Raw genomic sequence first — 26,596 nt, 5'->3', positions numbered from 1 at the left:
AGATGAATGAATAAATGAATGAAATAATCTTGCTTTTAAGGAAGATGACATTTTAATTGAAAATGAGATACATAAGATGGTTTGTTTGTAAACCTAAGGCAATAATGGTATTGAAATCGTTGTTCTAGTTGTGGGTAACCACATCAAAAGGACCAGCGTTTCCGCCTCTGTCTACTGTTAGTCGTCAAACTCTCCTAATAATGGGCTTGAACCGATTACAAATACATATTAAGTCACAGAGGAGGCTTTAAACACAAAATGCCTTTGTTCATACGAGACTGAATTGGTTTGTAAATCTTCTGATATCAGACAAAAGGCCACTCAGAGGAGGAAGAATGGCTTTTTCCCCCCTACATATGGACACTCAGAGTATGTGGGAGGGTGGGAACAGTAGCCGGTCAGATTCCAACATAATAACTGCAGGGTCATTAACAGGAAATGCCAACAAACACACTGAGTGAATACGTATGTGTGCGTGGAGCAGAGTTCCTGTCCGACATTTACCAAAAACAGTCTGTCTGCGTGAGTGTCCTTCAGTCTGTATCTATTTTTATCAGGATGGTTCAAATCAGGCTCATAGCTGATAGTTGTAGCAGGACGAGCTGCTCTTTACTCGGAAGTTTGGTTTGGTGCATTCCTTTGCTATGTTCTTTGTTTATTTTCATCATAAACTCCTAACTAAGAAAATTCAAACTGCTCTCCCTCTTTTCTTTGCGTTCCTCTGGTTTATTTAACGACGGCTGGTTGAATGTCTGGAATGAATCACGGAGTTCTTCAGGACAAATATTTCTCGACTGAACTTCAGCTAAACACAACCAACGCCAGCTGTTCATCACCTACAGTACTTCAAACCACTCGCACAGCCATTGTTTACCAGACCCAACAGCGCTGAATTAGAGCACTTGGAATCGCACAAAGGAGAATTTAATTTTAGAAAATATTTACATGAAATAGACGGATGGAGATTTTTATTCCCTTGGAAACCAATAAACAAAACAGCAAATAGTTGCTAATGGTTTACAGACTTGTGTAAGTATGTAGTGCCTTGGGGAAAATGCTAATGTCAGCGTATTAACATGTTTACAATGGCAATACTGACGTTCTGAAAGCTAGTCTTTATATATCCATATTATCAATAGAGTTAATGCCAAAAGTGTTTTTCCAATAAAGCCCATATTCACACATTTATTTAACTTCTTTACTTAAAGTAACACACCTGTATTAGAGGAAGCGAAATCTGGATTACCCTCTTTTGTATCTGTATCTGTGGCATTGGTAAACCTCAGTGTGAGCCTTAATTATATGTTATGCTGTCATGAGCGTCACTTTAGCTGAGCAGGATTACAGACCGCACGACAGCTGTGACGTCTCCGTGGTTACGCTCCAGTTTGTGAATTGCACTCCTTTAAAACAGACACGAAAAGTAATTTATTTAAAAGAAAAGTCCTCTTTTTGTTTATGATCCACGTGGAGAAAGAAGGCTAGAATAGCAGAAATACATTATACATTCAAAATGTCACTGATGCAAGTAGCCTACATAATTACAGTATTTTACATTACAACCTTTTATATTAGGGTTGTTTCTCTTCGTGGTAGACTGGAGACCTGTCAAGGGTGTTCCCCGGCGCCTCTAGAGGACAAACGGAAATAGATTATGGATGGATGGATGGATGGATGGATGGATCATGATCAAGATACGTCAAGATGTGTGCACACCATTTATTCTTGCAGCTGATGAAATTAGGACTATATTTCATCCAAAAGTTCTATATCTGAATACTACTTTTTTGGCAAGAAACAGTAAAACAATTATTTTAATTTGCATTGCCAGAATTTTATTCAGACTTATTCAAATCGTGCAAAATCTTAACATACGTTGTCTCTTTTACTACTAAAGTACTAAAGTTTATTTAGTTATGAAGTGAAAATGAAGAATAATTGTGCCGCATTACATTTATTCAACAACATTGGTTATTTGATCAATTCAAATTAAGATTTCTTTACTAAAGTGGAGGTGAGGAGTTTACAGAAGATGATGCTGTGTTGTTTATGGGGTAATTACACTCACTTGCCAAAACATTAGGTACGCCAGTGAAAATAATTCCAGCATCTGTGAAGGTTCTCAGTCATCCAGGACATGAAAGAAAGGTAAACTTACGAGTCCAGTTGCCCTTGTTTTAGCTTATTGTTTTGGATAAAAGCATTTAAATGCGGCAGTCCTTCACTTAATCCCCCTTTAATGACTGTTATATTGTTTAGCTTATGCTGAGACTTAGACTTAGGGCCCGTCCACACGTACGAAAACGATCTTTTTCCTCTCTGTTTTCGATCATCGTTTCAAGAAATATCTTATCTTATAAATATCTTGACTTAGACTTAGATAAACTTTATTCATCCACAATTGGGAAATTGCTTGGTCACAGTAGCTTAGTTGTACATAAAAAACACTCTTAAGAACCTCAGATAAAAGAACATTAAATAAAATAGAAATAAAAATAAGTAAAATAAAATCTAGTAAAATAAAATAAAAATAGTATAAGCAAAAATGTACAAATTAGCATATTAGCATATGGACAAATATGCTATGAGACACCATAAAAAAGCTGCTAAATAACTGTACGATCATTTTGGTGCTGTTTATACTGAATTGAATTAATTTTGTTTTTGTTTAGCCTATAGCACGCTGACTAAAATGGTCACAGTATGTCAGTACAACACAATACAAGTGTCCTAAAATGATTATTTTAAACAAACACTGAATGCCATAACTTTCATGAATATAAGATTTAGTGTGTTTGTTGTCACTAGTGTGCCTAATGAACTGGCAAGTGAGTTTAGATAAATCAAAGTATCTTTTAGTGTTTCTACCATGATAAATAGCCATTTATTTGAATGGACATAATTACTTTTGATTTGACTTAACATTTTAAAAGTAAAATTCCGATTAATATTTGTGTTTGACTATTTATTCGGCTTGTTTGCGTATTTATTGGCGTTGCTTGTGAAGCAGTAGTCGGTAGGCTTCTTGTGTGTTTCAGACAGTAAAATCAGATTACGGCCACACTGACTCCATTCACACTTTGGTGATAACTGTGGAGGAAACGCTCCAGCACACACACACACACACCGCGGAGCCGCGTGCACACCTCGCGCGCTCAGTTTGGGCGGGGGCGGGTGGAGAGGAGGAAACACCGTTACACGCGCACGAGCGAAGTGAGGGAGGGTCTCGGCGCGCGCAGCTCATGCTGTTCTCAGTTTCATTGAGTTCATCTGAAACTCAGCTGAAGTTCAGTTTAGCTCATTTTAGTTTCTTCTCACTCCACGTTTTTTTTTTTTTTTTTTTTTCTTCTTTTCTCTTAACCTCCTCGTGGGTTGCCGTGGTTTCACGCACGAGACTGTTAACGGGTCTGGAGGAGCAACAGGAGGTTTTAACGGCTGAGTCAATCAGCAAGGGGGATTTTAACCGGGACTTCTTCAACAAGAACCGGCTCTTTTGATTTTATCCTCCCGGTGCTGGCTTAACATCCGCCCCGGCACCGTGTGGGCTCACAGTCTGACCCGGGATAACAGCTGTCTGACCCGGGATAGGCTCCCCTTCCCTGCTGTCTGAGCGGTACAGTATCCTCTGAACCGTTACGATGACCGTTGGTCGGTCAATAGATTAGAGTCGAATATGAATCGATGAAAAAGTCATAAAAACACGTTTTTTTAGCGACTATTTTATCACTTTAACTGTTTGTTTTGACAGTTTGTCAGACTGAAAAAGTTTGTGTATGTTTTGTGCTGTTTCAAGCTGAACAGTAAATCAAAAATAATCCTTAAAATATATGAAAACAGTCGTTAGTCGTGAAGGATATACTCGAAGAACAGAATGCAGAAGAAACTACAATAAAAAAATGAATAAATAACTTATTGAAACAATATTAATTCATGACAGTAATAATCTGTTTAATTTTATTGGGCAGTTTTTACATTCTTAATAGATTAAGCGTCAAGCTAGTTCACAGAACAAGTGACAGAACACATTTCTTTAAGCTTCATTGAAAGAATAAAACACACATTCACGAGCAAAAAAGAGCTACAACATGTTCAGCATGGCCAGTCAAGTTTCTCATCGGTGATGTCATCTGTTAACTGGTGAAACAAACGCATGTGATTGGTTGACATCAGTGACGCGTCAAAAAAAGTTAACGATCAATGTGACGTGGCCAGATGAATTGCAAATTCTGATTTTTCCACTTTTTCACACAGTGTACTTCAGAAATTTTATAAAAAAAAAGTAGAAAACCTAACGTGCTAATATATAAATTTCACTTTTAGATGAGCAGATTAGTACCACACTTTCATATAACTGTCATTTTGTGTCTTTCAGATAAGCAACAATTGGCTTAGTTGGCTTAAACAGACGTTAAAGCTAGCTTAGCTTTGTTCATGTAACAGCTAGCAAAGGAACAAATGGCTTTTTAACACTAAAATATTGTCCGGCCGTAACATTAAGTTAGTTAGTGAGCTTTAGAGGTTATTGCTAGTTGTTTTTGTTACTTGACAGAGCTACGCTAGCTGTTTCTGCCCCTTTCTATTCCATGCTAAGCTAACAGACCTCTGCTAGATGTAAAAATAAAGTTTTATAGCGTCTGAACATAACGCGTACGTGTAAAGATGAAGACATAAGGAACTTGAATTTATTTTTATCTGATCTATATTGATCTCTTTTTCCGCAGTCCGCCATGCGCCCCTCAGTGGTTGGCGTATGTTCACGCCTGGGTCTGGTCCTGGTTCTGGGCCTGCTTCTGGTTCAGGTCCATCCTGCTGCAGGTTACAGTCTGGATCAGGAGCACAGTCTGGAGTTCAGAGGTCCCCCCTCCTCTATGTTCGGCTACTCGGTCCTGCTTCATCGACACGGCACCACCAGCTGGTCTGGATCTAAACCTCATTTATGTTATTGACCCGTTATTGACAACTGATCCGCTATTGATCCTGTGTTGCTCTGCTGTTAATTTACTGTAGATCATCTGTTTATTGAAATAAATTATCTGTTGATCCTTCTTTGATTGACTTCTGCCCAGGGAGACTGAACTGCATTTCCAACATAATAGATGTATTAATCTTGATGCACTATGATCTTTTAAATGTTAAAAATAATTAGCAACCATTTCAGAGCTGCAGAGATCAGTAAAGTTGGATTCATTATGATTCACAGTACAAATTTGTGTGTGTGTGTGCATGCTAATTAGCCAGTTCTAGTCACTGAGAGAAGCTCTTTGATGCTTCACACACAGTTGCTATTCAGACACCAGACTGAAAGACAGATCCTGTCTTAACGGCCTCTTCCTCTGTCTTTGTCAGGTTGGTGGTTGGAGCTCCAGTGGCAAACTCGTCCTCCAATCCGTTGGTTCAATCTCCAGGGGCTGTTTTCCGCTGTAACATCACCCCTGAGCGCCATGAATGCCACCAAATGCATGCAGGTGTGTTCCCGTCTATAATTAAGTCTTATCTCCAACCTGTCCTTCACACCAAATGTGCAGCTTAGACCAAAAAGTACACTGAGCACTTTAAACATCCATAAATCTACTTACATCTGCATTTCTACAGTATGGTCAAGACCCCTTTTTAAACGAAACATGCATATAAACACACCACTGTCATGTCATGTGTGTGCAGACGTGCAGAGCTGCGGGAAGACGTGTGAAGCAGAGAGTGATCACCAGTGGCTGGGAGTCAGTCTGTCCAGACAACCTGGAGACAATGGGGGGCACATCCTGGTAACTCACACACTCAAAATTTATAGTAATGGTTCCTGTAGACGTGTAGAAGTGGATGCACTCTTAATTTATGCCCCCGCGGTTTTTTTTTTTTTCAAGCTGCCAGTCCACCAAATGCTTTGTGTATAAATAGTGACATGTGAGACTACTCTTATATATTTAGCTCACCCAAAAATGGGCCAGAAGTATTTGAACTTTGTCACTTAACCTCTGCTGCTTGACTTCAGGGAGCAGGGATTGTTATGACATTAACATTAGCCAGAGAAGTCACACAGAAGTCACAGTCATGATATAATAACCGATCTAATTTCATAGGATCTGTAAACATGGTGAGTTAGTTCACTTCATATAATATACTACATTTTCTTAAGTTATTTTTTCTGTTAAGGCAAGTTTCTTATGAGGATAGCGACCTCAAAAACTCCCTTACCCTAAACATTAAATGTATATAAATGTGGACAAACCCTCACTGATGTTTTGATGTTTGGTGGCTCCACCAAATCCTCCGCTTATTCAAAAATAGGCAAAGTGTTAGTGACGCCTAAGCATCGAATTGGCCACACCCAAATCTATGTATAATCTTAAACCTTGATATTGTTTAAAGAGGTGAGCTATATAAATATAATCCAGCATACAGATATCATGAATACAGAAATTAGTTGTACAGACTGAAACAGTTTTTTTGTACCAGTCTGTAAACATGTTTATTTACATTTTAACATCAAGGTCCATGTAGACTCACGTGATGAACCATCCTCAAATGGCCTTTGGAGGAACTCCAGTTTTTGGCACGTCCACATTGGCTTTATTTATTTTTTGACCCTTTGGATAGTTGCTTGATAGTTGACTCTTCAAGCCTCAGTACTAGAGTCAGAGTGGGATGAGTCCTGTCTTTGCCTTCCAAGAAAAATAAAAGACTTGCAGCACCTGTTGGTACCTGTAGTCCAGTGAATTTATAAAAACAAGCAGGTATATTTGTGTTTCTTCTTCCATGTGCATCCAACAGTGATGACAAAGTTTGCTTTCTTAACACCATTTAATATTTCTTTTATTAATCTACATTTTCATCTCTTTATTACTAAATGTAATCAGCTGTCTTGTCAGTTTCGTAAGTTGTTTTCAAGCTTTAACTAAATATTATCACAAAATCTCCAGCAGCACAGTGTTATAATATGCATGTTAAATTCATTTCTTAATCTGCTTTAAACAGTGAAAGTATATTTTAATGTCTTATGCAATAGAGAGAAGCAAGCAGAATTTATTAATTATCAAATGGGCCACTAAGAAGTTGCACTACTGAACTATTTGTGGCTCTTTGCATGAGAGCAACCAAGTACAACACTATGAAAATCTTCCTGTGGCTTTAAACAACATCTTTATGTCAGGTCTATTTTCACTCTGCTTTCCTGTGTGATGTGTACTCTGTCTGATTAGAGTTTAAATACCAGTCTTAAGCCTTGAGGTGGGAACAGATCAGTCAAGCCTGACAACAACATATATATTAGTCTCCAACACTGTAGACTTATCAGTAAGAGAGCTGCCATGCCTGAATAAATTAATCATGGAACATTTACAAAGGCACAGAGCTCCATTTGGAAACCTCACAGACACAACAGTCTCCTCACTGCGAATGTCTCCATCACATAGTGAGTGAAATAAATAAATACAAAACAGGTCAAATAATATTTGACACTCATCATCATCGTCCCTGTCACTGTGACATAGGTCATGGGAGTAACAACTGCTGCTGCTAACGTGTGACTTAGTAATGAGTCCTTGTCACATGTTGTTTGTGTGCTTTCTCTCTGTGTGTGTGTGTGTGTTCAGGCATGCGCTCACCGCTGGAAGAACGTCTACTACTCAAAGAAGGATAATCAGAACAACAAGCTGCCTAATGGGGTCTGTTATCGCTATGGCGATGACCTGACACATGCCCGACAACTCATCCCTTGCTACAGAGGTACACATATACATTATATATTGGGTGATATTTTTTGTTATCTTTATATGAGAATATACATATTTCTGAAAGAAAAAGGAAGTGACTTGGGGGAAAAGTATGCGACAATACCCACCTTATTCCTTACTCCATGACACATTTCATGAATATAGGCGCAGCTTCCGGTTATGTAGCATACCACTACGTCCCTTCTGGATTTGGGGAAAATAAAAGACATCTTCCTGTCACACCTCAGGCGGGGGATTGTGTTCATATGTTGGCCTTCAGCTAAAGAGGGATAGGAGGACGACTGAAGGAAGTGGCCTCAGATAATGTACAAGCTGACTCAGCCGGCGCTCATTTGTTAGTTCCTTTGCGGTAGATGATGAGTTGATTAAAAAGCTTTTAGTTAAGCTAAAAGTTTTAAATACATTTTGTGCACAAACAGTTTCTAATGTATTTTGACTACTTGTGTTTCCTGCTCACCTGATGAATGAAAGGCCGACATTAACTCTCTTTTATTTATTTATTTATTTTTTTGATCTTTATCACATCCTTAGGAACATATCTGACTCTTTATTGCTAAATGCTCCACTATGTTCACCAGCTAGATGTTCAGTGTGTCTGTCTGCTGTTTGATGTCGACCTGATAGGTAGCGTGCAGTAGATTTGAAAAAAAATTAGAGCTTTCTGTGGTCGATAAGGATAAAAGTGGAGTAAAACTGAACCAGAACAGTAATCTGTGGAGTCCAAATACTTGCAGCTTACACCGCAGTTTGATGCCGACCTTTTTTAGATTTTGTCAAGGCTCCACTTCTCGTGTGTGTGTGTGCATGTGTGTGTGCGTGTGTGTACATTTATGGCTATCTTTGTGAGGATCCGTGTGAGTTTTAGACTTTTGGGCTTTTTTTTTTTAGTGGTAATACTTGTTTTATTTTGTTTGATTAGTTTAGGCTTAGACTGAAGATAGATAAGCTAGGGAGTATGTGATGTCAGTTCACGTCCTCATTAAGATAGTTGCAGGAACGTGTTTGTGTGTGTCTTCATGTGAAACTAACAGCTGCTTGGCTCGAACAAGAAAACATTTGGGTTTTGTTCACCTTCACCTCTCAACATGTCCGTCTGTGTCTTACAAGACCACCAGAGAAAGTTTGGAGAAGATTATGGATCGTGCCAGGCGGGTGTTTCCAACTTCCTGACAGAGGTCAGTAACATAGAGGCGATGAGCTTTGCTAAAATGTGGTTTGTCTTCACCTTTCCCCCAGCAGACTGTTGTGAAATGTAGAAATTCATTTCACTATTTAAGAAAAGAGAACAAAACTTGTCAACTTCAATTACTACCTCTCTCTCTCTCTCAGGATCTGATCATCATGGGAGCACCAGGGACGTCTTATTGGACAGGGTCAGTTCTGGTCTACAACACGTCCAGTAACGGGATTTCGGTCTACCTGGATGATGATCAGAACGGAGCTGTCCGCTTTGGAAGCTACTTGGGTAACTAATACACCTCCCCCTGTACAAGTACTACTAATGACAGCGATACGTTTCCACTACATCGTCACAGCTGGAGACGGCTACACAAAATGTATTTCTGTTTACATTTAGCCAGAATTATTATGTTGTCTGTTGTTGTGTGTCCATCCGTCCCTCAAATTTGACACAAAAGTAATTATATTTTAGTGATGAAAGGTTAAAGGTTACCGTGACCCTAGTTTTGGTTGTGCGTCAGTTGCCACTAGTCTCCTGTCACCAACTTTTAATGCGATTCGGCACGAGAGAAAACTAAAGAACAAAGCTCAAAGTTCCATATTTCATCTTCATCTCTTTTGAATATTCAAGTGCACAAATATTTTCACAAAAACATGATAATCTAGAGTGAATCAACTGTAGACCAACAGATCAGCGTTCAGGAGGGATTAGCTCTGCACAGCGGGTCATAATAAATCTTCCAATTTTCACTCGTAAATGACAATTACAGACTAGTGCCACCTGCTTGTATGAAGCATTATTTCCTTCCATGCAGGATCAGGACTTTTGTGCCGTCTGGCCATTGCCCACAGCCTTTGAGGTCCATTGAAGTGCAGCTTTTTTGTTGTGGTGATACCATAGTCTTTGTCGCTGCTAGTTCTCTTGATGTCAGTTTTGTGTGTACGCGCTTTAAAAGAAAAGCAAAATTTGAAATTTGTAAGACGATTATTTTCAGAACTATTCTGAGAACTGTCGGAGGTGCTATTTTAAAATTTAGAGGAAGGCAAAAGAAGAAGAAAAAGGCTGCATAGAGCTACCTAAATGATGATATCATCATGGTTAACGTCTTTAAGTATGTAATGGTGTCCTGTGAAAAACCCTTTGGCCTGTACTTGCATCTCTGCTGTAGTTGCGGTTGCTTATAGGTTTTCATGATGATGTAGAGAGTCGGTATGGGAACGATACTTTGAAAAGAGGTAAGACGCATGACATTTATCTCAGTTTCAGAATACTTTCAGGTACGGTACAGCTGCAGATTTACGCTTTTCTTTAGCCCAAGAGAAACACTATCACAGAAACACGTTGTCCTTCTTGACTCCTTGTCCTGAACATTACGTAACAAGGTATTAAGAAAATCCCAAATTTATTTGCAAAAATCATAAACCTTTTCTCTTGCCTGCTGTAGGCAATTATTTGGAGATGTTCTTCCCCTTATCGCACCACATTGAGACAGTGGGTTGTGTTTCAGGACACACTTCAGTCATTTTTTTGTCATGTTTTTAGTCAGCACAATCTTACTCATGGGAACCACTGTCACTATCAGTGGCTGCAAAGCTTATCATTTCATTATGGGCAAGTATAGTTTTACAGGATTCAAATAACAGAGGGTAAACAGTACAGTATTAAAGTGCTCTTTTTTTCAAAGTAATTTAATTTAAGAACTGAAACTGAAACTCTGCAGGTTGAGCAAGAGTTATATTTTTCCATCATAGCTTAAGAAAACTGGATTAAATTTCGTTTAAAAAATTAATTTACTGCAGAAAGACAAAAACAAAATAATGTCAGTATGTTCAGTTTAGCATAAACAGGAAATAAGAAAAGAACATCACACCTTCTTGCTCAGTTGCTTCCTGTCGTTTCTTTCACTGAGCTCAAAGTGTGAAAAAGATGTTCAAACATCTACAGGATTATTCTAAGATACTGTCATGATATTAAAAGAGTTGATGAGCTGACAATCAGGCAGTACCCAGGCAGTGTGTTTTGTCTGGGAGTGTGCGCAAATACACCATGAGTACCTGTTTATGCAGTGCTGCAAAATCACTGGTCTAAACAAACCTCACACACACACACACACACACACACGTTTCTTAGAAATTCACCACAAGTGCTGCATGTCAAACCCGTACTGCAGCCGAAACCAAAAACCAAGTTGTAACCCTGTTTGGTCACCCTGTATAAACCAAGGGACCACATTCTACTTCTCAAATTATGTTGCCAGTTTCTACAATGTGCAGCTGTATTGTTGAAGTCGGGAAGATAAAGATGCACATTACATCCATTTAGGTTCGTTGAGATATGAACATACAGTACAGTAAGCAAGAGGTTAGTGTATTTTAGTAAGAAGACCACTCTTACGAAGCCTGGGTCTATACAAACGTAACAAAATCTTGCCACAGAACATCTCTAAAGCTAGATTCATGATACCCTGGCACCCTCCATATCGCAGCATGAACCAAGCTTTAATCTCACTAATGAAGATGTTAGATATTGTTTGTGTAATCCAGTAAAAGAATAAATTAGGTGCAACAAGAACAAATTGTTGTTAGTTGATTGTCAGACAGTTTCTTGACCTCTTGGCCAGACATAGTGACTTAGTCTTATTGTCATTGCCTTTATCATACTCAAACTGACAGTTTATAACATTTCATTAGCATAAAATTAACATTTTATTAGTTCATTCATTTCATTTTCTATACCCGTTTGGTCCTGTTAAGGGTCACTGGGGTCTGCTGGAGCCTATCCCAGCTGTCATCGGGCGAGAGGCAGTGTACACCCTGGACAGGTCTCCAGTCCATCGTAGAGCCACACACAGAGACAGACAACCATTCACACTCACACTCACACCTACGGCCAATTTAGAATCACCCATTAACCTAACCAGCATGTCTTTGGATGGGGAGTACCGGAGTACCCGGAGAGAACCCACGCAGACACAGGGAGAACATGCAAACTCCACACAGAAAGGCCAGCCAGGATTCGAACCGGTGACCTTCTTGCTGTGAGGCATCAGTGCTAACCACCTCGCCACTGTGCCGCCCCATTTTATTAGTTATGACAGTCAAAATTAAAATAACAACAAAACAACGCTATTAAAATTTTGGACTTTTACATGTGAAAGTCCAAAACAAGCAAGAAATCAGTTAGCCAGCTCATTTGAAATGAATTATTTTGTAAATACAGAATAAATAAAGCATTCATGTTTAGCATCTAGGCTAAATATGGAGCTCAACTCCGCAGAGAGTGGGGCGCAATGACACCAGCTTCCCCTCAAAGAGGAAGCCGGACTCAGAGCCTAGAGGTGGATGCTGGGGGGTAGGGATGTGGTTGGGCTTTTGAAATGCTGTCACCAGCAGCAGCCGCAGCAGTGGAACCAAGCTACGCTGTAGCAGCTGGGTTAGCAGGATGCACAGGCATGCAGCAAAAGAATGAGCAGAGCACTTACGGGTTAAGTGCATAACCATGATTAAAACGGTGTGTTTGATATGTTAAGTCAATGAATTTATGTTTATTTTTTAGTCAGTAGTCCTTCTAACATGAATCCAACCTCGCTGCTAGATGCAAATATCCTATCAGTTAAAAGTACTGGATAGTTACTGAAAAATCAACTTTACATTTGCATATTAAAAGTTACAGGTAGAGACTGGTTTCATCTAATACATTGGATAATACGTAAAAAAAAACTGCTGTGTAGTAAATGTATACAATTTTCCCAATTATAAGTACATCCAGTAAAGTACATCCAAACTGTACTTAAGTGTACTTAGTTACTTTGTGCCACTGGAAGAGTCTGACACCGACACTGTCTTCCTGCGGTTTAGGTTATGCGGTCGGAGCTGGTCATTTCCTGGGTCCTGACACTGTTGAGGTTGTTGGTGGAGCGCCACAATACAACCAGAAGGGAAAGGTAGGACCTGAATTCACGATTGTCCTGCTTCACTGAAAGAAACATTTGTTCGCTGCACCTTTTGAAGACTTTAGTGGCTGTGAAGGTTGTTATTGAATTTTCTGACATATGTAGTGAGGATGGCTAAAGTGAATATGTGTGAATATGTGCAGGTCTTCATCTTCACCATTGAAGACAGCATGCTGCGGGTTGTCTCCGCAGTGGCTGGAAATGAGGTGAGAGGCCATTTAGCGTTGGCGTACTGTGTACACAGTTCTAGACAGTGGAATACTTTAGCATTAAGCATGTGTGTCTTCGTGTAGCTGGGATCATACTTTGGCTCCAGCGTTTGTGTGGTGGATCTGAACGCTGACGGTTTGTCAGACCTGTTAGTCGGCGCTCCCATGGCAACAGTCGTCACCAGAGAGGAGGGAAGAGTCCATGTGTACATCAACCAGGGGCAGGTAAGCATACGAAACCCAGCATGCACACTGTTCTGTAGTGCTGCTCTGGAATTTGTTCTGTATTTGCACAGAACTTGGCTTTTGTGAGGCAACAGCGTTTGTAGCATGACTGTATGAGCGTGATCCAACAGTACAGTAGGCCCCTGAAACTGAAGCAGCTACGCGGAATGCGACCTTCATTACTTGTCAACGTGTGTCCTGTGAAACAGACCCTAGGGGACAAAGCTTGTTTTGTCTTTTTTTCAGGCAGATCGACTGGGTCTACAGGAGCTGGAGTTTCAGCTGACTGGCAGTGACGCCTATGCTGCCCGCTTTGGAGAAACCATCGCTGACCTGGGAGACCTAGATGATGATGGTTACCCAGGTAATGAATGCACCTGCGCAGCCTGGTTTGGTTTAGATGTGGGTTCAAACGGTATAAAATGGTTTGGTTTGTATAAAAAAAGTTTTGTGTTTTGGCAAAGGTGTCCTTCCTCATCACAATTTTCTGAAAATACTACCTCATTGGCTGCCCCCCTCGTGCTAAACAACCAAAACAACCAAAACTGTGTAAGGTTTCTTATCAAGGGGCCACAGCCGAGTACCTCCATGAGCAAGTTGTAACTTCCTGATAAAGAAACGTCTCCCTGGCTATGCCCTAACGCCCTAACACATAGAAACGTCTCCCTGGCTATGCCCTAACGCCCTAACACATGCACACAAAACCCTTCTCCATCTGTGTGTGTGTGTGTGTGTGTGCTCGCTCTTTCTAATCTTTACGTGTATGTGGACCAATTCTGGTTCAAAACCATTGTTGTGAGAGCATAATGTCTCACAGTTTGAGAATCGGTTTAAAGGTTTAATATTAGAATTAGGTTTAAGTTATGGTTAGAGTCAGGGACTGTAAGTGTCCTCTTAAAGATACAATGACACGTGTGTGTGTGTGTGTGTGGGTCTGTGTCGTTCTAACTTTATGTGGACCTCTTTTGGTTCATAATTATGTGTGTGTGAGGGGTGGAGTGTGTTATTATGTTCATTAAACGGTAATGACAAAGTGTTGCTGCTCTGCAACTGAGCAAGCCCTCTAATCTCCACGGCCAGATAAAAGGCTGAGTGTGTGTGTGTGTGTGTGTGTGTGTGTGTGCTTGGGTTGCTCGTGTTGTAGGTGGACGTCTGTTTACGCGGTCGCATTGATTGACAAAAACAAAATGTAAATCATTAAATTGAAGTATGAAGTCATAGTAAACCTCCAGATAATGAAAGTCAATGTGATGTTCTCTGACAGGGACTATTAACTGTTAGTTCCAGTCGCAACAAACTCACTTTCAGGTCTTTTCATCTTAAAATGAGTCGGGTTAAATATTAAAGGAACGTGCTGGCGTTTTCTCATGGTTTATGTACTTGTCTTGCTTTCATCTTAGGACAGGGGTATAGTGAGAAACTTAGTAGGCTGCTCCCCAGTTTGTTCCTGACACCAAATAGGTCTCTAAATGTTTGATTATGGTCGGTCTTTTTAATTGATATATTGGATGGCCCATCGGTCATCGTCTACATCTTAGTGGGAGGGTTGCTTTGAAACCCTTTACACAGACTTTGCATGTATTAATCCTTTAGAATTTGTCAATTCACATTTAAGGTTTTGATTAAAGTGTCTTGAAAACCTAAAAACAGATTCACATGACATTTGAACAGTCATGTCCCCTTCAGGAAATGTTGGTGACACATTCATTTTTAGGTCATCAGGTCTGCAAAATAAAAAAAAAAAACTTGTGGTGAAAAGAGGCCAAACTGAGAGCTCTACTCTGAATGTGACTCTATAGGGAGGAGGTGTTAGCTTAAAAAAAAGTGTAGAACTGCCACACTTTCTAGATCGTATGTTAATCAGATTAGAGCTTCTAGTAGAAGGAATTGTTAAGTTTCTTCTACTAGATGTGTTAAATCAGTCGTCTTCTGATCTGGTTATCTGATCTTCAGCTAGACATCAAAGAACTGAAACAAAAACTATTAATTTAAAGAGACATATGTGGGTTAAAATATTATGTTGAAGGAGGGATAAGAGGAAAATAATCTTGTCAATTTAGTCAGTTCATATTTTTTGCTGGTTATTCGCTGAAAATTTCATATAAAAAAAAAACAACAACATGAACTGAAAGGAAGGAAGTCAGTTAGTGGGTTAAAGGTTGAGGTTTAGATTATGGGTTACTGATTGGAGACAGATAGGGTCCCCGTAAATGTCATAATACAAACTTTTTGTGTCTGTAGATGTGGCCATTGGTGCACCACAGGAAGATGACCTCAAAGGAGCAGTTTACATCTACAACGGCAGGAAGGAGGGCATCTCACCAACTCCTTCACAGGTAAAAAAATCACTAATACAAAAGATCTGAATGTGATAATAATACAGTGATAAGAAATGGTGTGTGAACTGTTTGAAATGAAGTGTTTCTACTTATTATTTATACTAAGAGAGAGGGAAATTGTTGAATGTAATTAGATTAAAAGGTAATTTTAAATGTAGAGGAAAATTAACTTACATCTAAAAGTCGAAGGAGCAAAATGTAAGCATTGTCCTGCATTTAAACATGTCACCAAAGTAGTATATTATTGTTTAGTATTAGTGTTTGTGTGTTTTCAGAGAATTACTGGATCCTCTCTGGGTCGAGACCTCAAGATGTTCGGTCAGTCGCTGAACTCTGGCATTGACATCGACAATAATGGCTACCAGGGTAAACGATTTTCACAGCATCTGCCATGTTGTACGTTTCTGTTGCTATAACATCTGTTTTAAACCAAGTTAAACTTTGTGTTTCTGCAGATGTGGCGGTTGGTGCTTTCCTGTCAGACTCAGCCGTGGTCCTCAGGTAAATCTTCACCGAAGCTTCTCTTTTCATACACATGTGCAGGAAGGAAGTATTTTCATTTAATACGGAGAAGTGGGACATCCTACACCTGAAGTTGCTGTAATAATTTCTCTGATTGTGTCTTGTCTGCTGCAGGACCCGTCCAGTGATCCAGGTGAAGGCGTCTCTGAGTCTGCCTGAGCAGATTGACCGGCAGGTGGCGCTGTGCCGAGAGCACAATACTCCAACTGTCTGCTTCAACGTTACCATCTGCTTCAGTGTCCAATCCAGAAAGTTCAGAGGAGCTATCGGTACAGTAAAACCTGCAGTCAACATTATATAAGAGCTGCTCATTTATAAAATTTAACCTACTGATAAGATTGTTCCTCTCATCTCCTCCTCAGATCTTCAGTATAATTTGACCTCTGACCTCCTCCATAAACCATCCTTCCCTCATCGTTTCTATTTCCACGGCAACGGGTCGTCCAATAGCACAAGGGGGCGTGTGAGGGCACGACATGGTCAACTCGCTTGTTCAACACATGTGGCTTATCAAAGGGTAATACACTCACACACATGCAAAGAAAACATGCCGTGGAAAAAGGTTAGCTGTAGCGATGCTAACGATGTTTATTCCTCCTCTGTGGCTGTTTCTTCCTCCTACAGAAAGACGTGAGGGACATTTTCACTGCGGCTCAGTTCAAGGTTTCCTACAGTCTCAGAGAAACCCAAACCCACAGAAGCTCTTCCAAAACCTTCCCTCCAATAAAACCAATTTTGCAGCAGAGTGCGGGATTCCACAACACCATCACCAACCAGGTACCAGCTGTAGAACAATCACAGATACTAACGCCGTGTGACACACCATGGACACAAAAGACACTTTTTTGTTATTACATAAATATAGTTTCAGGAATAGTGCAGTAATACAAAGAATATAGTGTGTACAGATCAGTTTTCAGTCTGTCCATCACCTAACTGATCTGTCTTAAAGAGAAGAACATGTCTAATCTGAAGCCAGCTCTACAACTGCCGCTGATAATTCCTCCCTGCTAATCCAGATGTGTTTACAGCTGCACCGCCTCATCTGCAGCACATTAACTAACATCCTGCCCCCCCCGAGTGTCCGCCCCGTGTCCCGCTGACTCGTAAAAACAGAGCAGGAACGGTTAACATGTAGGAATTCACAGCTGGAGTTTGTCATCAGGACGTTATTATTAATCATCTGTAACGCTCAGGTCAGGGGTCAGAGGTCGCAGGAGTTGTTTGTAACGTCATTAATGAGGAAATCACGACTGCTACCTTGAACACTCTTCCTCTATTTCGCTCCGTCAGACCTGGTTTGCTCGTTCCTGCAATCTGGTGAACTGTTCGACCGACATGCAGCTGAGGACTCAACTGGTTCTGCCACAGTAAGAAACACACACAACTCACACAGCAGGGAGTGTTGAATCACAAAGAAAGAGATGAGCTATTTACATTTCTAACAGTAACATAAAACATGGAGGTTGTTCATCATCTATAGATCTACAAAGTAGGTACGGCAAAGCCTGACATTTACCTGCCCAGGAATGCAACTACAAGTCGCATTGACGCAGACCACAACGGCTGTGATTGGAACGATACGCATTTACTCATCCACGTCTGTTATTGGTCAGACAAACCATCTACGTAGAGGTCTTCTCCGTTTTCTGTGTTGCAGTAATTTCAGCAAAACTAACTACTGTTAATCATTTATTAACTCCCAACATGAGCTGCTCAGTTCTAGCATTGTTTGAAGCACATGAAGAAACAGCACAGAGCAGTGTCAACACACCAGTGGTCAACTATAAATGCTTATAATGCTTTAGTCTTTTCTGTAGCACCTGTTCTGAGATATGGACTCTTTGATAGCCTTTGTTTGCACACTGCCCTGGCCAAAAAAAAAAGGTCGCCACCTGGATTTAACTAAGCAAATAGATAGGAGCCTCCTATTGGATAATTACTGCACGGGTGATTATCTTTCAGCTGGCAACACGTTATTTAACCTCAACTGATGCAATGAGTAGCTTCTTATTTATAACCATGTCTAAAGACACATCCTGTGGTTGTAGAAAAGATGTTAGTCTGTTTGAGAAGAGTCATGGCATGCATCAAGCAGAGAAAACATCTAAGGAGATTGTAGAAACTACTAAAACTGGAAGAAAAAGAACTGTCCAATGCATTATTGAGGAAGAAATGTGGTCCTGATTGATCGTGAAAGGCGATCACTTAAACGTTTGGTGAAATCAAATCGCAGAAAAACAACAGTAGAACTCAGGGCTGATGTGCACGAGCATATTCCAAGATCACAAAGCCAGGATTCATCAGGTATGTCTCATGGTTCAGGCAGCATGAGACCTCATGTTCACACATGGATTGGCCACCAGAGTCCTGGGCCCGTATTCCTAAAGATTCTTAGCGCTAAGAGTTGCTCCTTAGTGGCCAGATTCTAAGAAAATTCTTAGAATCATGATCTATTATCTAAGAATTTCCTCTCAAAGTTAGGAGTAGATCCTAGTAAAGATAAAAGGTATTCCTAAAGAATCTTAGCTCTTAAGAGAGCTCCTAGGTGAGATCTGTTAAGAGCAGGGAAGAGGACTTTTAGGAGACTTAGGAGTTTCTTAAGCAGACGAGAAAATGGCTGAAAGAAGAGACAGGAGAGATATTCTCCAAACACTGAATGACAATCAAGCTTGTTACAATTGCAATATCACCGGAAATGAAAGTCATCACAACACTGAGGTATTTAGCAACAGGAAAAAAGCAAAAAATGCAAAAATGCAGCAGTGATGACTCTAAACTCTAAACACTTTTATTCTTATTGGTCCAGAACAAACACTGTTCCTCTGTCCAGTTGGGTTTCCTACTTCATTTCTTCTCCACTGCTGTTCGGTTTGTGGAAAATTTGAACAGCAAACCAACACTGCTTCTTCTAGGCCGGTTAGCAATCACAGAAACTGATGAAAGCTGAGTCATTTTACCCTCGTTAACACCAGATGGGTGAAGGGCAACAATGACCAGCGTGGTAAATGAATGGAAGCAAATAAATAGAACTATCAGCATGCGAATACTGTGCAAGAATTTTCTGGAATCACTCCTACGCTAAGTCTCCTAGCTAGGAATTTTTAGGCTTTGTTAGGAGCTCTCTGAGAGGATCCTCAGAATCTTTAGGAATACGGGCCCTGATCTTAACCCCTTTGAAAATCTTTGGGATGTGCTGGAGAAGGCTTTGCTCAGTGGTCAGACTCTCCATCAATACAAGATCTTGGTGAAAAATTAATGCAACACTGGATGGAAATAAATCTGGTGACATTGCAGAAGCTTATTGAAACAATGCCACAGAGAGAATGTGGACTTTTTTTTATTTTTTTGGCCAGGCTGTGTATTATTTAGCCAGCGACACATTGTTAACCAGTGTAACATCTTGTTGTTGTTTATCTTGTTTATCACCAGAGAGCAGGAGTACTTTGCTCTGGGATCTGGACAGACCATCACCCTGAAAGTCTTGCTGGTGAACTCTGGAGACGACGCCTTCCTGCCGCGACTGACGCTGCGATTCCCCAATAACATCCACTACGTTAAAGTGCTGCAGAACGTGAGTTTATGGCGTCCCATCGAACACGCCATTATGTTTAGAGTTTAGAGTTATAATCGTTAAGCTTTCAGTCCTCGTTGTCTGGACACACACAGCGCCGATAGTTGGTCTGGGATAGAAGCTGGAAGAGCAGCTTGTGCGTATGTTTACAGTGCAGCCAAACAAACTCACGTTGTTTTAATAAAGTCATCAGCGAATCATATTTCTCTCCACCATGCCGTGGGGAATCTTTATCTGATTTCATGCTTCATGTATTTATGAACACAACAGCAGGACGCAGTGAAAATAGCTGTTTACGCTGCAGAGACGCCGGCGTGAAACCTTTCACCTGCAGACATTTGAAAACTGATCCGCCGCCTCGTTGTGTAGACGCATGGGAGAGCTTTCAGCGCTAACCTCGGTGACAAATATATTGTGTTTCACTGAAACATTAAAAGCTCTGTGATGTGTTGCATTAGCTGTAATTTAATTCACCAGTTGTAGGAGGAGGAGCCGTCAGCAGATTTTGCTGACATTAAATTGGATTACATACTGCGTTACATTCTGAGAATCACTCATTCATGTGATGGCAATCTGAATCGGCCTGAACAATGAAATCTACTCTGTTAAAAGGCCGTTATATAAAATACAGTGGATACAATTTCATAAACTCAAATAACTGACTGAACTCAGTAACCACAAGAAGCCTGTGTGTCTGTGTGCGTGCAGGAGGACAACGTGGTCAGCTGCGACGTCACACAGGAGGGCAACACTACTATGGTGGGTGTGGACTGCAGCGTCACCAGCCTCCACCTGTCAGCCGACTCCCAGGTAAGCCTCAGCAAATTACACGTTACTTTGAGTTAATCGGCAGTGGCTGCACGGGAATGTCGTTAGTTTTCCAGGTATTTATTCATAAAAGCATTCAGGTCAGAGGATTATAATTCTAGTCTAGGACACATGAATAGTTGGCCCTGTTCAGATCTGGTATTAGCAGCCAGCTGAAAGTACAGGGGTGAACATATCCAAGACACATCTGGAGGTTGTCTGAGCCGCCTGTGAGTAGCGTGAGTGTGAAGTCATTCAGTATAAAAAACAAACAGATCGACAGAGAAGGAAAATATTTAGAAATATAGTAGCCTACATTTCAGAAATTCAGGTACCCTATAGGTAGGTAGACCTTCTGTAAACTATGTTTTTTTTAAGTAAAACACAATACTTTCAAGTACATTCAGAACATTGGAAACCCTGACTATTACTGTAGAAAACATCTCTCTGTTGCTTCAGAGGCCATAACAGACTTTGTTGATTTACCAACAGCTGGTTTAAAAAAAAATAAAATTAACTCCCATCCACGGGGCCAACCAAAGCCGTCTTCGTTCATGTTCACTGTGGTTTGTTGTTGTCTGAAGCTGAAGTAATGAACACTAGTTGGTGCTCCAGTATAATCGGTCCGCCGAAACTCATCCAGTGAGAAACGTTCCGCGGTGCAAAAATAAGTGTGATTTAAAATGCGTAAAAAACGTTTAACGCGTTATTTTTGTGTAATTAATTAATCTTAATTAACGCGTTAAAGTCCCGGCCCTAGTAATTTCCTTTAGCCAACAGAGTAGCCATGTGGAGTTAAACTTCATGACTGGAGATTTCTCTTTCGCCGCTGCAACAGAACAGCAGTAGTAATCTGAGCTTTGTGCAGGTCTCACGCCAGGGAGCAGGTAAATAAATAAAAAACCCTGCAACTTCAGCTTTGTTCATAATCCTGGGATGAGTTAAATGAAAAGAACAGACATTTTGGATTTGAATATACTGTATGTATATGGAGGGTGGGGTGGCCTGGAGAGGCGAGGTACACCCTGGACAGGTCGCCAGTCTTATCACATGCCAGCTTAAAGCTCTTAACAGGGACTGGACCTGGATTCATGGCCTTCCTTTCAGTAGCTGTTGAGACATTTCATTCCACAGCAGAGTGAAGTGTCACCAGAATTACGAGGAGTCATCTTCAGAAAACCGCAGTTTCCTGTGGGAATCAAAGCCGACTCGGTCTTACTCAAAACTTCCTGTAGACTAAAGGTCAAAGGTCACAGCCAGTATGTCTGTACTTTGTGTTCTCTGCATAGCCGGTATGTTTTCTGCGACTTATGACTTAGTACATGTTGTGAAAGACTCTGTTGAAATAATATGCAGCTTCCTCAAGGATGTAGACTCAGCAGAAAAGAATTCATCTTAACACGTAGTAGCATCACCAGTTTATAAAATCATTCTGCAACTTATCAAAACAAAACTGTAAGACATCTGAAAACCTTTTCTTGTTGTTTCTCGTAGCTGAATATCAGCTTTGTACTGGACGTTAACCAGAACAGCACACCTGGAGACATCCGCATTCACCTCAACACCAGCAGGTAAGGACGCCACCTCCCCTCCGTCTGGAAAAATAACGTATGTGATGAAGCATTAAACCTGTTTTCTCCTGTAGCGATAACTACGAGAATGAGGAGTATCTCCATGACAACTCCGTCAGCCTCGTCCTTCCTCTCAAATATGGAGTCGACGTCAACATCCACGGGTGGGTCGGCGTGAAAATGAGAACATTTACACGTCAAAATCATTCGATGTATGAGAAGTAGAGTAAATTATCACAAGTCGTCGCTGATGTCCGTTCCTGTGTTTTGCAGTTTTGTGACGCCCAACTCTTACGTGTTCGGAGATGAAGAGTTGATTCCAGCCGACTGCTTCTCTGAAAGATTCAACTACACATACAAGGTACGTCGTTTGGTCCAAAGCGAGTTCTGGGCACATTCGAGCCGCATGTATAAAAGTGACAAGGTGTGAACAGACGGGACTTTATTGGAGACGTATCATTGTGGATTAAACTGTCAAACAGTGTTCATGGTAAATGTTTTCACATTCAGTAACTCTGAGACGCATATTCACACTTTCAGTGTCTGCGCTCTAGCAGCAGCCATCTTTTTAATTTTGTTATTTTACGCCTTCCCCTTCAGTTCCGTCTCGATGACGGTGAGGGAACTGAGAGCAGAGACAGAGGAAGCTCTTGAGTGTAATAGATGTCTTTCCCCGTCTGCTTTTATATAACCTTCTACTGTCAGAGTAGAAGCTGCTGCTTCACAAAGGAGGAGAAGTAAATGATTAAATGATTAAATTTATATAGAAAGATTTTTAGAAACACACCTGACATCCCAGGGAGTGGAAACAAACCCTCACTGCACAGTTTTATCAGCAAATAAGAGCTGGTGACCTTTACTGGACTCAGAGTGTCGACTTAAGCAAATTGTCACCTTGAATTGCTCACACTAGATTAAACATTAACCAAGGCCAGCATGCAGAGCTCAAATGATCTGATACACTGACCAACACGGTCAGCAGGTGAACTTGCACCAGCGCTACACGAAGGAAATAAATGTTCTTAAGCTGCGTCAAAACTTAAATCTCAAGCAGCAGATTTAGATTTAGTTCAACATTAGCTCACGTGTCGTCACAACAACCGCATTCCTTCTAACTCCAGAACTCGTCTGAGAACGACCGTGTTTCTAACTTTACTTCAGCGTCGTCCTTGTGTCTAACCTGATCTCCTCCTGATTTCTTGGTCCTGCAGGTGTTGAACTCTGGCCCCAGCCGGTCGGTGGACACCGTGGTTGAGATTGCGCTGCCGAAGATGCTCGCGCCTTACCCACACCGACTGATGCGTGTGATTGACTGGAAGGTACGCCCACATACCAGCAGCTTTGAGCAAAAAGCAAGAGGAAGTAGCTGAAGTATTTCTGGTAAGGAGCAGATCATATTAATATATTAACGCTCTCTTTCTGCAGACGACCCTTGGCGTCTGTTCCATCAGCGACATGACTGTTTCAGTCATCGATGACTGCGACGTCCCTCAAGCTTCCTACATCCAGCAGCTCGTCTTCTTCTTCTCCTCCACCTCCACACGCAGAATGGTACCTACACACTTTTTATTCATTCATTCATCTTCTATACCCGGTTATTCCTGTTAAGGGTTGTGGGGGTCTGCTGGAGCCTATCCCAGCTGCCATCGGGCGAGAGGCAGGGGTACACCCTGGACAGGTCACCAGTCCATCGCAGGGCTAACACAGAGAAACAGACAACCATTCACACTCACACCTACGGCCAGTTTAGAATCACCAATGAACCTAACCAGCATGTCTTTGGATGGTGGGAGGAAGCTGGAGTACTCGGAGAGAACCCACACAGACACAGGGAGAACATGCAAACTCCACACAGAAAGGCCCAGTCGGCCCATGGATTCGAACCCGGGACCTTCTTGCTGTGAGGCATCAGTGCTAACCACCTCGCCACTGTGCCGCCCCCTACACTTTTTAATTCTTTTTTTTTTCCAGAGACATAAAACGTTCGTCTAAACCGTTTACTTCCTGTCGTATCACCAGTACAAACACTGAGACATGAAATTGTTTTTTTACGTGCAGTTTTGTGGCCGCCGTGATGAGCTGTGTGAGCGGCTGGTGTGTCGCCTTGGTAACCTGGAGGTGGGGAGAGATGTCACCATCCAGCTGGAGATCAGTCTGAACCCTGCCGTGCTGCTGCAAGCTCCGGTAACACACACACACACACACACACACACACACACTCATAGTGTTAAATCTATAATTACGTAGAGTAGTTTTTTTTTTGATTAGTTCAGTGAATGTCCCTCTAATGTCTGTGTGTGTGTGTGTCTCTGTCCCAGGGTCGTCACGGTATCATGATGCTGGAAAGCTTGGCAGTGATGTCTTCTCCCAGACAAGACAATCACACCGTCCTCATCCAGGATCAGCCTCTAGCAGAGGTAAAACACCCTGCAGCCAATCAGGACACAGATCAGACACGAGCTTCTTGTTCTTCTGGTTTTATTTTTAACAACCAACAGCCTCATAGGAGCTGTAGATGTTGAACGTTTCATGTGGAACATTTCCAGGTGGTGGTTGAAGCCGTTTTTACCCAGAAACCCTCGTACGTAGTGAAGACCTTCATCATCGTCGTCAGTTTAGTTTTGGGACTGATAATCCTGGCAGCTCTAATCTGGTGTCTGTGGAAGGTAAAGGACTCTCTCTCTCTCTCTCTCATGTAATCTGATTACCCTGGAAAACATCACGTGTCTTTCTTGGTGACATAAAACCTGTTGTGTTGCTTGTCAGTTCATTAGGAGCGCTAGTAAATACACTCTAGTGTAACGGCCCTGCCTCTGTCTTTCAGGCTGGTTTCTTTAAGAGAAGCTACCCGACGAATGAGGAAGAAGAGGAGGAGGAAGAATACAAGAGAGCCAGCTGGGACTACGTTCCCAAGCTCGACAAAAGAGAGAGCACTTCCTAACCCCGAGCCGTGACCTCTGACCAACACGTGGAGCAACGATTCTAATAGGACGTGACCGTGAGCGCCGCAAACCGCTGGAGAAGCGTCGCCGGATGTTTGAGTGAGTGCAGCGCGACGAATCTGACTTTTCAAACCATCGTTCCTGATGCGCCTTCACGACAAACGGACTCGGTGGATGAAGGGTTAATGAAAAGGGAAGTGAACCTGAGTCGAGTCGGATCCAGACCAATCGGAAGAGCTCGGTTCCACCACCTGCTGCTCCTGATGACCTCCGTTTTGACTCCGTTAAGAGGGAAACAAACCAAAGAAAGCGGCTTTCTGATTATCTCAGGGGATTGAAACCTGGTTTCTGATCGGCTCATCGCTTTGGGAAACCTTCCTTCCTTCCTTCTGTCCGTCTGTCTGTCTGTCTACATTATTTTCTACATTTTCTTCACCTGCTGACCGACACACACACACACACACACACCAAACAGACTCGTTGCTTCATTTGACGCTCGTGGGGAAACTCCAGACGTTGTCCAGACAGAAGAAGAAGGCGTCGGCGGCTACTACTTTTACTCCGGGATTTATTTATGTCCTGGTCTCATCCGCATTTACAATCAGTTTATTTCAGAGGAGCTGCACAATTTTAGCGTCAAGCTCACCAATAATGAGTAGGAAGGAAACTGAGGCCTAGAGAGTCGCTGGTGTCCTGCTGTAGACATAAATGAGATCAGAAATTGGTAAAGAGAAAGGAGGAGGAAACGACCCAAGAAAATGTACGATCCCGCCTGGCTAACGTCTTAGCGGTTAGCTCTGTGAAGTCCAGCGGGGACGTGAGGGCACTTGATGTCACTATAGGGACAAGAAGGAGCCGTGAGACGCTTATAAGTGAAAGTAGAGACGTTCAGGCTCAGGGTGACGTTAATAATGATCAGAGAGAAAATGCACTTGTACCTGAAAAGACTTTCTGCCTGACGAGGAAGAAATTATGTAGAAAGTTTTTTATGATTCAGCCGTCACTCCTCAGCAGGAATCATGTGAAATTAATATTAATTAATTAAATAGTTTCCACAACCAAATATTTTGAGGATACATCCAGATGAATGTGCTGCTCTGTTGTTTCTGGCTCTGTCCGAAGAAACCATGACGATAATAATGTGAAAGATTACCGTCGTATAGGATCAGAGACGTCAACAGTCGGTGACGTGTCCATGTAAATGTTTTGTCCTGTAATAATAATAATATAAACAAGACATTTTATAAACAGAGCGTGTAAAAGATAACGCTCCTGGATTAAAACCCGCCGGAGCAGCAGAGCGAGCAGTTAATGGCGCCGCCGGGGTTGACAGACGGACGGACGGACGACTACTTGAAATCTAAAAATCTATTAACAAGCAACAGTTTTAAGTGTCTGTCTTCTGTGAATGCAGACGCTTAAAACAGCTCCTCCCCTCTGTTTTACATTTAGTACAAATGCACATCACACAGACAAGTGTTTTAATGTTTTATTAAACTGTGTTTATGTGAAGTTGTTCTGCACTGGAGAATCTCACTGCTTTTA

The 26,596-nt window shown here is 41.4% G+C and overlaps 1 protein-coding gene across 2 annotated transcripts; it reads left to right on the top strand.

The window, feature by feature from the left end:
- The first annotated feature begins 3,439 nt into the window (after window positions 1-3,439).
- On the top strand, window positions 3,440-26,596 carry itga4 (integrin alpha 4). Of its 2 annotated transcripts, XM_084544691.1 has the most exons (29): window positions 3,440-3,613; window positions 4,722-4,915; window positions 5,347-5,465; window positions 5,662-5,762; window positions 7,590-7,722; window positions 8,838-8,905; window positions 9,060-9,195; window positions 12,768-12,853; window positions 13,006-13,068; window positions 13,156-13,296; window positions 13,543-13,660; window positions 15,538-15,632; window positions 15,911-16,001; window positions 16,091-16,136; window positions 16,272-16,426; window positions 16,520-16,674; window positions 16,782-16,934; window positions 17,451-17,527; window positions 19,590-19,731; window positions 20,440-20,541; window positions 22,033-22,109; window positions 22,184-22,273; window positions 22,383-22,470; window positions 23,321-23,428; window positions 23,535-23,660; window positions 24,168-24,293; window positions 24,428-24,526; window positions 24,656-24,775; window positions 24,934-26,596. In XM_084544691.1, exons 2-29 carry the CDS (start codon window positions 4,728-4,730, stop codon window positions 25,048-25,050), a joined length of 3,120 nt encoding a protein of 1,039 aa, XP_084400817.1. In that variant the 5' UTR covers window positions 3,440-3,613; window positions 4,722-4,727; the 3' UTR covers window positions 25,051-26,596. The 2 variants fall into 2 exon arrangements, with proteins under 2 accessions (XP_084400817.1, XP_084400818.1); XM_084544692.1 differs by lacking the exon at window positions 3,440-3,613 and having other exon boundaries at window positions 4,609-4,915.

This window comes from Chelon labrosus (assembly GCF_963514085.1).
Source record: "Chelon labrosus genome assembly, chromosome: 5".
NCBI lineage: Eukaryota > Metazoa > Chordata > Actinopteri > Mugiliformes > Mugilidae > Chelon > Chelon labrosus.
Note: the sequence above shows the minus strand (reverse complement) of the source record. Positions and strands in the feature narration are given on the sequence as shown.